The sequence below is a fragment of the Tenebrio molitor genome, chromosome 6 (genome assembly GCF_963966145.1).
Source record: "Tenebrio molitor chromosome 6, icTenMoli1.1, whole genome shotgun sequence".
Taxonomy (NCBI): domain Eukaryota; kingdom Metazoa; phylum Arthropoda; class Insecta; order Coleoptera; family Tenebrionidae; genus Tenebrio; species Tenebrio molitor.
The window spans coordinates 4,045,555-4,055,212 of record NC_091051.1 but is presented as its reverse complement, the minus strand read 5'-3'; the positions used below and the strand labels follow the sequence as shown (position 1 = coordinate 4,055,212).

Here is a 9,658-nt window from a genome sequence, read left to right as displayed (position 1 = left end):
AAGTGTGTCAGCTTCAGTAGAAATCTACAAAATCGAAATTAATTTAGTCAATTGAAAAACAGTTTTATTTTTATTTATTTGAAAGAACACTTTAAGCAAAAAAGGAAAAAAAACACCATTTTTACTCACTTAAAAAATTAAGCTCTGTTGGCAAATTCTTCTTTTATCCTAATTATTTTCAAAAATTCGTATGCAATTTTCACCATTTAAATTTTAACTAACCCAATTTATTGCAAAGAAATTGTTGTTTATTTATTATATGTAGATTACTTGTTATCTCGAATGGCTTCAATTTGAACAATTTCACTACGTTAATTTGCATGAATAAAAAATTAACAAAATTATAGAGCAGTCACTCTTACTCATATGGTGTGGCCTTGAAAATTTGAAACCATTCTTCTTAATAAACAATCAATGAAAAATAGATTCAGCTAGAATAAAAAGAATTGGTTCTAGACATTTTTGGTAGTAATTCTAGACCACTCGTTGATATTATTATATTTATTTCCAATCAGAAAAGGTTTTCTGTTGTGCAACTTCCAGCATCACAGAGCACTAATTTTAAGCGTTTTAAAATTTATTAATCACTAGAATCTACAAGAAGAGCATCACGCCCAACACCTGAGAACAGACCACTTTTGGAATCTTCTACTGAAGACTTTGAAGCGCAAGCCACCAGAAAGCTGTAAAATAAATGGACCTTTTCTTTATCGTTCTCTACTTCAAACATGACCTTATCGTGTTTTCTCAATTCCTTAAAGTAATCTTGAAAGTAGCTCTCCTGTAGATTGTTTTGTAAATTCCGAACGAACGGATTTATAGCTTTGGCCCAACCTGCCAAAAATAAACCATCACCCAAGACAAATCATAAATGTTCACCTACTCCAAAAACTCGAAAGACCCGAGTAAGTGTGTACGCGATTTTCTTGTTGGCACAGATACGTAAGAAATCCTACTTGTGTCAAATAGCTTTCCAATTTTTCTGGCGGATCTTCTGACTCGTGATAACACAGAAATGTAGGTAATCTTGGACATTTTTGAGAAACGGTGACCTTTTCTTGTCGCGTGCCATGTTCTCGTAAATATCGAACATTGCTGCGGTGGAAATAATCGTCACCAAGAGTTGACCACCTGGTTTTAACATCTTGTGTAAATTTTTTAGAGCTTGGAGGTGTCTAAAATCACGCCACACTAACTTTAAGTCTTTGCAAGACTGTCTACGAACTTGTCTCCTGGCACCCAGTGAAGACAGTTGAATGAGAAGATGTGATCAAAACGTTCGAACAATTCTGAGGGAATCTCTTTGGTAGCAATATCCATCTGAACAAACTCAGCTTTTGAATTGTGCTTCAGTCTGTCTCTCGTGAACTCCACCATTTTCTCGGACACGTCAAGACACACGAGTTTTTTTAAATCTTCCGGGAGCCGCGGTAACAAAATATCTGAAGTAACACCGCCATCACCTGTACCGACATCCAACACATCTTCATTGTTCTTCCATTTCAGCAGATTTGCGCAAACGGTGAGGGCATAAACAGTATCGGTTCTTTGCGAAGCGTTGTTAGTTTGTTACTCGAGTAGAGAACGGTGTCGTTCATTTTGCAAAGATAGAAAAGCACTTCGCGATAAACTGAACCTCATCATAAATATTTGGAAATAAGATCTAAATACTGTTGGTCAATATCAGTATGACATACATACCCAGAATACGACTGCGCACTAAATATCGTTAAATAATAAAAATGAAGATTTCAAGGTTTTTATTTAAGTATTTACTTGATTGTTTTGTCTTGCTTTTCAAAAGCAACAAATCTGTTCGTGCTCAAAAGTGGAAAATTTCCTCTAAATCCAGTGTTGCGTTGTGCAGACGTTTCCAAAAATATTTGTTAATAAAAGAACTGTTAGAAATAAAATTATCGTTTATTAAAAAAAGAAGAAATATTTGTTAGCACTAGGCTTTAATAAAACGTTTATTAAGAGTTCGAACCGCCCAAACACCACACCGAGCTCTCTATTACATGTCATGCAAACAATGATTCACCAATGATTGTAGTAGTCAGTCTTTGGTCTTATGATCCGACGAGGACTGAAGTTATCCTCTTCGAAAAGGCGATTCGGGGACTCCGAGCCAGCATCGGATACTTCCGCCTCGTACGGGTTGTACTGAGTCATAGTCGCCTGATGAGGATGATGCATCGGAAGAGTAGGGATGAACTAAGGGATGATGCTAACATATTTATCTGATACTTTACATGGATTTTCTTGACTTTCTTGTTATCAGAAACAAATTTTATCCGTGTTAACAATGGAGGTCCACTCTAAAAAATACCAAAATAATCCTGACACCAAGGACTCCTAATCCTCGACCTACTCCAAAAATCAAAAAAATTCGGATGTGTGTACGACCGGTCCACCAGCTCGCAAACATACTCCGTGAATCCTGACTCCTTTAAATGTCTTTCCATCTTCTTGGCAGGATTGGCGCAATGCCGGTACGGCAAACTGTATGTCTGAATGTCGTCCATATAACGTCGCCATTTTGTCGATTCCGCCATCTTCTCGTGAATATCGAAAATCCAATGATTGGGCGCTAAACTCAACAACATGGCGCCTCCAGGTCTCAGCATGTCAAACAAATTCCCCATCGCTTGCCTAAAATCCATCCATTTGTAATTTCTCGAGAGCTAAGGGACAACTTTTACTTTTGATCAGGCACCCAATGCAGACAGTAAAACGAGAAAATGTGGTCGAACTGCTGGTGGAATGACTCAGGGAGTGTGGACCCAATGTCCAAAAGCACAAACTCCAATTTTGAGTTGTTGCACCTGTCTCTAGCGTAGAGAAGCATATCTTGGCAGACGTCTACACAAGTCAGTCTTTTAAAATTTGGGGGCAACTTGGGAATCAAAATGTCGGATAAGATGCCGTCGTCTCCCACACCCACGTCCAAGGATGGCGTCGCTAGTATTCCCAGTTTATCAAGTGGAAGTAGTTAGCAAGAACCCAGTCTGCGTCGATTCTTTGCAAAGTGTTACTTTTTGAGTAGAGTGAGGGATTGTTCATCACGTCGAAGAAGAGAAAATTGTTTCTCGATTCAAAATAATTTCAATAAGATAACAAGGATCATCAAGTGTGACACTGCTAGGTATATAGTTGTTGATATTTTTATATGTGATGACTCAATTACAAAAATAATAAACAAAATATGAGAATCTACATATAAGTTATGTAAACAGCGATTAGTTATTCAAATTGATTGTAAACAATATGTTACTTACCATTTGTTTTTTTCTCAATCACCTACTAACAATGAGTAAGAATAACTAGAACCACAAAATACGTTCATCCTAACTCAGACAAACATGTACTTACAGGTTTGTGCATTAAATAAATGTGCAATATTAAATTGCGTTCAAATAAAAGGTTCCCAGAAGCCAATGCAATGATTTTGCACATGTATTACTGGTTGCTTGCCTTTTTTAATGTTTTGAGTGTATTTTAAATCGTAAAGGCGGCCTTACACTAAGGCAACAATTGGCAACATTTTTTAGTAATGAACCGGCACTCACAGTGGAGGTTTGAAAACAAAGACAACCAACATTTTGTAAGACAAGTAAATTTCTCCTTTACCACTGCAGCTTTGACAGATTCGGTGTGACATGTTAAATTAAAAAATAGTAAATTACGTTATAAGTTCGGTAAACCAATGTTTACAGAAACGAGTCGAAATGTTTCCGAACGAGGCGACGAAGGAGCCGAGTCTGGAATTTTGAGACGAGTTACTGTAAAAGTTTACCGGACGTATAACATAATGCGTTTTATTTCATACTGTAGGCACTAAATCATTGTTTCAATTTAAAAAATTATAAAACAAAGTTCCGAATTCAGAATATGAGCATCTATGAATTGAGTATCTATGGCAACTGTTTGTTTTGTTGATTATTTCATTTAAATCCGGTAAAATTTTTACCGGACTCAGTACCGTAAAGTCTCATTTACCGGACTCTAATTATTAACGTAAACACGGCTAATATGATACAGTATGAAATTTAAAAAAAAACGTTAAGTATATTTTTATTCAGACAATATACAATACTGCAAAACGTCAAACTAAATCACCTTGTTATTCGACAACCAAGAGTTCATCCAGTCCCATCTGCAACAAATTCGTTAACCCCACAATTAGGTATCTTTCCGGAGCGAAGACTTACAGACTTCCCCTCACGAATTGCGCAGTCAGCTAGATTTGTCGCGTAGATGCAATGGTCGCTGTCGGTCGCGGCTGAAATCCACCACAGATAAACGCAAAGTGTCAAAAAGAAGAACACGACAAACCTGTATCGGCGCAAGTTTCCAACACTTTTACTACTTTGTCGTAAACTTCGCGGTTGTGCTCCTTGATGGGGTCCAGAGACGCTATAGTTTCGGCTTTGTTCAACGAACCGTCTTCGTTTTGCTACGATCGCACCACAAAAGTATAATTATCATTTTACAGATTGGCACTCACGATGTGGAAGTGTTTGTGGAAACAGAAGACCATACATTTACCCTCGTGCGACTCGGGAATTTTATGCTCCAAGAGAGCCTTGATGTCCTCTGAAAGGCACATTTAGAGTCGCGTTTCAAAACGAAATACAAATACCTGGACTCGCGTGAGTTTCGGCCGTACATTCGTCACTGACTTTTTTAATTTTTTGAATAAACTTCATCACCAAATCCTTATCAAACTAAAAAATAAACAACAAGGAGTCTGTCAATATTTATTTTTCTACACTCACTTCAGCCCCGCAAACTACCACCCCAAAAAATAAAATCAGCGCAAATTTCATTTTTGTCAAGCAACTAAACTCTTGCAATTACACTGTTACTGTTGTTAATTTTTTACCAAATTTCTTTTATAGTTGGTCGGATGCAAGGCCAAAATACAAGTTTTATTTAATAATTTGGTTACGAAACCGTGCAAATAACAGTTTTTGTTTCCTCAATTATCAAATGGGTACTCTCAAATGATTAATTTAATGACACATAATTGCGACAGAGAACTAGAAACAAAATAATTTGGTCAAAATTTGTTGTTTTTGGGTGGATTAAGAGACAAAGAACTGCTGCAGTATTTATTTAATAAGTTGACGTTTAAGTAGAAGTATTGCTTGAAAAATAAATACACAACACTAGTAGGTTGAGTAGAGTATAGATATATAAAAATATTCTTCACTTGCTAGTCTACTAAAATTTAAAATGGTGGGAATGGAAGAAAGTAAAGTGGTAAAGAAGAATAATACTAACGAAACTATCACAAGAGCCAAACACAGAATTTGTCTAAGAATAAATTACGAATATATTGCACAAGTCTCACGATAATTTTTTTAAAGCGACGAAGAGACAACCTGCACGTATTTTTTGTTATCACGGTGTGTATGGCTACCTAAAAAACCAACAAACAAAATAAAAACAGTCTGGATGTTCTGTTTACAGTTACTACATTGACGTATAACAATCAGTACATTTAGAAGAGAAACAGAGACAGTATTACTGTTTCACGACATCGACACCTGTGTCGTAGTGCTCGTTTGTGGGCACGATTTGCAACAACTCTGCAGCTTTCCTGCAAAAAAAAGTGAGTTAAACAATTTCCCGATCGCTTCATTTACAACCTTGTGCATCTCTCTGGAAGGTAAATGGCGTTGTACCACAAGATCCCTGCTAGAACCAAAGACCACGTCCTCAAAGGTCCCAAGATGAAAGCCAGAGTCCCATAAGCCAACCAAAACAAATACGCCATCTCTACTTGTATACCGAAGACCAAGAGGAACGGCAAGTGGAGGCCGATGTGTCCGCAGATGGACTTTTTCTTGTGCGCGTTCAACACTTTGTAGTGGAAGCTGTGGTCGACTCCGTGGGCCAGGATGAATGTTAGGGGTACTTGGAATGTTACCAACTGTAACCAACCGGTTAGAGGGGAGCGGAGGCGCCGATGTTAATTACCTGGATGAAACCGTAAGCGTAAGTGAAAGAACCCGGCAAGTAAGACCCGTTCACGAAAATCCCCCAAGCGAAAATCACGCCTAGATGGTCCTCCACCAGGTAGCCGATCGACCAAGGCCCGAATGATAAGTACAAGGGGTACAAGATTACAGGCCAGAAGAGTCGATCAACTGTGGACATCACCCAGAACTTGCGCAGCCACAGTTTGCAACAGTTGCCTCGCAGTCGAGGGAGATGCAACTTTTTTTCTTAAAGTAGGCAAAACAGTTAGAGTGACGATACGAGGGGATTGTTTACCTTCCACCAGCTTGTGGAGGATTCTCAAGACTATCAAGGGCAATATGCACATGATCAACGTCGACACGAACATGACGCGGAACTGGAAACTGTCGAATCAATTGTTTTGTCCAGTTTGGCGAAAAGTACGTACGATAGTGCTAGCGTCGGTCATTAAAGCTATTCGAGACAACAGACTGAATGACAAACGAGTGTCGTCCAGGACGAAGGGTTGCGAGTAGGAGTTTTCTCTACCGTGGGCGTCCTTCACCTGCAATTCGATGGTGTGCAGACCTGAAAAGTACTTTTTGGGGTTCCACTTCAGCACGTACAGGGGCCCCTCGACGTTGTACAAGTCCATCCACTTGCCGCCGTCGATTCGCACCTTCACGGACACGATCTCACCCAACGAGAAGGCTAAAGCTCTAGAATCAAATTGAAAAATAATCTGGTAAATTCAATTAAGTGTTTTTCCCACGAGATGGCGCTTGTTGACATATCGAGCGCCATCTGCCGGGTCGCAAGTAATTCAGAATGCACGCTAAGTGCATTCAATAGAAAAATTTTCTTTGGCGCTCAATCACCTTATATGGGTGGAAGTTCTGATGCTTTCTATATTCTCTTTTGCCGTATTGACAAACAGAGCGTCTTTGGGGTTGGTGATGAGCCCCACTGGCCAATCCCCGTGGGGCACATCGACGAAAGACAACATTCCGTGATCGATCGCGAGCAGTCGGTACCTACGAGTTGTAAATAAAAACAAACAAGCGACTCGGTACTAAAGGGGGTACACTCTGTTATCCTTCCAGTCCCCAAGTTCCAGCTCCAGGAATCCAAACTTCTGTAGAGTGTACATTTTCGGGACAAGGCCGCCAAGTCTGTGCAGATGTCCACAGAGGTAGACCAGTCCCTTGGGATCTTTATTGATCAGGCTTCTGACTCCTTCACTTCCAGTACTTAAAATACAAGAAGTGGGAAAATGGCCAAACCAAACTGTGTAATTGCTCCCCCTCTCTATACTTCTTTCGATTAACTTATTGATTTCGTCAATTTCCGCCGAGTCAAGTTTTCCTATAAAATTGAAGGGGCGACGCGGTCCCGGTTCAAGACACGCGTCCACACCTATGAATGAATACAATTCGGAACCCTGTGAAATCTGGTGCATATAGGAACGGGGGTGGTGCCGCCCCTGCATCGAGTAATTAACGAAAAAATTTTGCTTGGAATCCGCCCCTGCCACGTTGAAATTGTCTGAAATGCAAATTTGAGGTTATGTTTGACGGTGCCACATTAGCTACCGTGATTTCCCCTAATATCAAGCCAGACGGTTTTTTCGCGGACGCGACACTCGTTGAGTACGTTTCTGTAGTATTGCCATTCTTTTTCCAGCTGTTGCGACCCGATACTGTCTGCTGTTTTGGCATCAGTCAGATCACCAGAAGCCAGCACTACAGGTGGTCTGATCACGTCGAGAGTACGAAAACAAAAATCTTTCAGGTCTGTTATGCGAAACGGGTCTTGAAATATGCTAATGTGTATGTCGGATATCTGGAAAAAGCGACGTGAACGAGGGTCGATGGTTACATCACACCTACTTGTAAAAACCACAATAAATGGTCACTTGAGTCGGTGATTCTTATGTAATTATCTTTGTTCGGTGCTTTGGTCTTGGTTCCGTCAGTGCTCAGCAAGTTCACAACGTTTGCGAGGAATATTGATATCAGCAGCATCGAGACTAAAATCACTATTGTGCCCTTGGATATCCTCATGATTTTAAATAATTCCAGTAGTAAACCCGGCTTGTTTGTTCTTTACTGCTCATAGTTTGTTCGTGGTTCAACACACGAAAATTTTATTACAAATTTCTTGCCGATTGCCGAACGAATTTTAAATATTTCTCATTATTGCTTCTTTGACAATTCGACGACGTCAAATGTCAAAAACAATTTGACAGATTACCAGTTGAGCTACTTGCCGTCAGGGGGCGCTTGTTACAGAAAATCGTGAATTTTGCCAGATTATTTCAAATCAAAAACGACTGTATTGTCAAATTTATGTACTTAAGAGGCCTAATCGTGGAGCCAGAAGTAGGAAATAATACGATGGCAAACAAAAGTGTGGTTCCGATATTTAGCTGTTGAAATTTTCTAGTGTAGTCACTTGTGGAAATAATAAATGAACATCGTGTAGAGTTGTTTTGGTTAAAGAGAGGTGTTTTTATTCAAAAATATTTATTTTTTTATAATGGAATTTTACAACAGATACCGACTTTTGGATCAGATATGTATATTAAAAAACGAATACTTAATGTTTCATTAATGTAACAATAAAAATAATTAATCTTCTAGCTCTTTTTAATAAGAGAAAAATCAGAATTTATATAAAAATTAATAAACCCTGAAACACAAGGTACTACATACACACATACTATTAAATAAAATAATCTTTTACTAACAAAAAATAATTCTTTTCAATACTGTAAACTACAGGTGAGCAACAATAACTGATTCAGTTGGCAAAAAAAAATTTACATAAAATTTTGAAGACTGAATTGTACCTATTTCGGTTTGTTTTATTGACAGCTGGTATACATTTCAAATTTAAAACTCTTGGTTTTTGTGATCGTTTATTAATAAAATGGTTTTCTCGTTGGAACATGACATAAAAGTCACCAAAAATCACCAGAATTTATTGCCAACTCAATCAGTACTTGTTGCTCACACGGTATAATAAAAATATATATTCAAGTAAAAATAAATATGTAATACCTATCAAACTCTAATTTTTGGATCTTCGACGAATGTTCATTTTAAAACTTTCATTTAATATTAAACTTTGCAAAAATAGAAAAATAAATAATTCTGCACCGCACTTTTGGCACCCCATTAATACCAGAACGAGTAATGCGCATGTCTAACCGAAAAAAAGCAGGTTAACCCACCTTTATCCCCTGGGTTAACTTTCCAGTTAAATTTAACCTTGATTGGAACCAACCTGACACCAAAATACCCCTAACCAGGGAATTTAATAGTTAACCATTTTTATTTGGTTTAACCCACGACTGAAACACCGGGCCTAACTGGAGTAACCTCTAGTTAGCTGTGACGTTTTTTTGAATTAAGCCTAGGTTACCACTAATTACGAAATTCATTTTCTAGATAGATTATTAATCAAAATCCAAAAGATCTGAAACGTGAAAATATACCGTCAATATTCGAAAAGGAACTGTGCAAGGCTGGCACTACACTGACAGAATTAAATCGCAGCCTGAAATGCTTTAAACAGCGGCGCAATAAAATCGCCCATCCAAAAATAGCAGTACCTACCCCTAGAAACAAAGTTCAACGAGATTGAAAATTATATAATGTTTTTAACAAACGAAGAGCAAAAAGCGTTA

The 9,658-nt window shown here is 38.3% G+C and overlaps 3 protein-coding genes and 1 pseudogene across 4 annotated transcripts; all 4 read right to left on the bottom strand.

Annotated features, from left to right (window-relative positions):
- Positions 1-51: 51 nt before the first annotated feature.
- LOC138133102 (juvenile hormone acid O-methyltransferase-like) lies at positions 52-2,172 on the bottom strand. Its single transcript, XM_069050907.1, has 5 exons — positions 2,042-2,172; positions 1,226-1,564; positions 971-1,175; positions 880-925; positions 52-834 (listed from the first exon to the last, which is right to left on the bottom strand). The coding sequence occupies exons 1-5, from the start codon at positions 2,170-2,172 to the stop codon at positions 581-583; spliced, it is 975 nt and encodes a 324-aa protein (XP_068907008.1). The 3' UTR covers positions 52-580.
- Positions 1,902-3,407, bottom strand: LOC138133054 (juvenile hormone acid O-methyltransferase-like; annotated as a pseudogene).
- A 651-nt stretch (positions 3,408-4,058) lies between these two features.
- On the bottom strand, positions 4,059-4,949 carry LOC138132655 (general odorant-binding protein 19d-like). The gene is made up of 6 exons (XM_069050247.1): positions 4,779-4,949; positions 4,643-4,727; positions 4,508-4,596; positions 4,336-4,456; positions 4,212-4,282; positions 4,059-4,156 (listed from the first exon to the last, which is right to left on the bottom strand). The coding sequence occupies exons 1-6, from the start codon at positions 4,827-4,829 to the stop codon at positions 4,124-4,126; spliced, it is 450 nt and encodes a 149-aa protein (XP_068906348.1). The 5' UTR covers positions 4,830-4,949; the 3' UTR covers positions 4,059-4,123.
- Positions 4,950-5,100: 151 nt separating this feature from the next.
- LOC138132654 (transmembrane protein 62-like) lies at positions 5,101-8,212 on the bottom strand. Of its 2 annotated transcripts, XM_069050246.1 has the most exons (10): positions 7,857-8,212; positions 7,560-7,809; positions 7,053-7,512; positions 6,846-7,001; positions 6,416-6,686; positions 6,283-6,364; positions 5,986-6,233; positions 5,655-5,938; positions 5,483-5,605; positions 5,101-5,425 (listed from the first exon to the last, which is right to left on the bottom strand). In XM_069050246.1, the coding sequence occupies exons 1-9, from the start codon at positions 8,028-8,030 to the stop codon at positions 5,530-5,532; spliced, it is 2,001 nt and encodes a 666-aa protein (XP_068906347.1). In that variant the 5' UTR covers positions 8,031-8,212; the 3' UTR covers positions 5,101-5,425; positions 5,483-5,529. The 2 variants fall into 2 exon arrangements, with proteins under 2 accessions (XP_068906347.1, XP_068906345.1); XM_069050244.1 differs by having other exon boundaries at positions 5,101-5,605.
- Between the last annotated feature and the right edge of the window lie 1,446 nt (positions 8,213-9,658).

Bases quoted from the DNA above. Each gene is read 5' to 3' on its own strand.
- LOC138133102 (XM_069050907.1), bottom strand. From the start codon at position 2,172: ATGACTCAGTACAACCCGTACGAGGCGGAAGTATCCGATGCTGGCTCG. The intron at 1,565-2,041 runs GTGAATCATTGT...CGAGTAACAAAC, and splicing joins ACTGACTACTACAATCATTG to TAACAACGCTTCGCAAAGAA. The intron at 1,176-1,225 runs GTTCGTAGACAG...GCGTGATTTTAG, and splicing joins CACTGGGTGCCAGGAGACAA to ACACCTCCAAGCTCTAAAAA.
- LOC138132655 (XM_069050247.1), bottom strand. From the start codon at position 4,829: ATGAAATTTGCGCTGATTTTATTTTTTGGGGTGGTAGTTTGCGGGGCT. The intron at 4,597-4,642 runs GTATTTGTATTT...TGTGCCTTTCAG, and splicing joins CGAAACTCACGCGAGTCCAG to AGGACATCAAGGCTCTCTTG. The intron at 4,457-4,507 runs GTGAGTGCCAAT...GTGCGATCGTAG, and splicing joins TCCACAAACACTTCCACATC to CAAAACGAAGACGGTTCGTT.
- LOC138132654 (XM_069050244.1), bottom strand. From the start codon at position 8,030: ATGAGGATATCCAAGGGCACAATAGTGATTTTAGTCTCGATGCTGCTG. The intron at 6,687-6,845 runs GTGATTGAGCGC...ATTTGATTCTAG, and splicing joins AGAACTTCCACCCATATAAG to AGCTTTAGCCTTCTCGTTGG. The intron at 6,234-6,282 runs GTAAACAATCCC...GCCTACTTTAAG, and splicing joins CCTCCACAAGCTGGTGGAAG to AAAAAAAGTTGCATCTCCCT.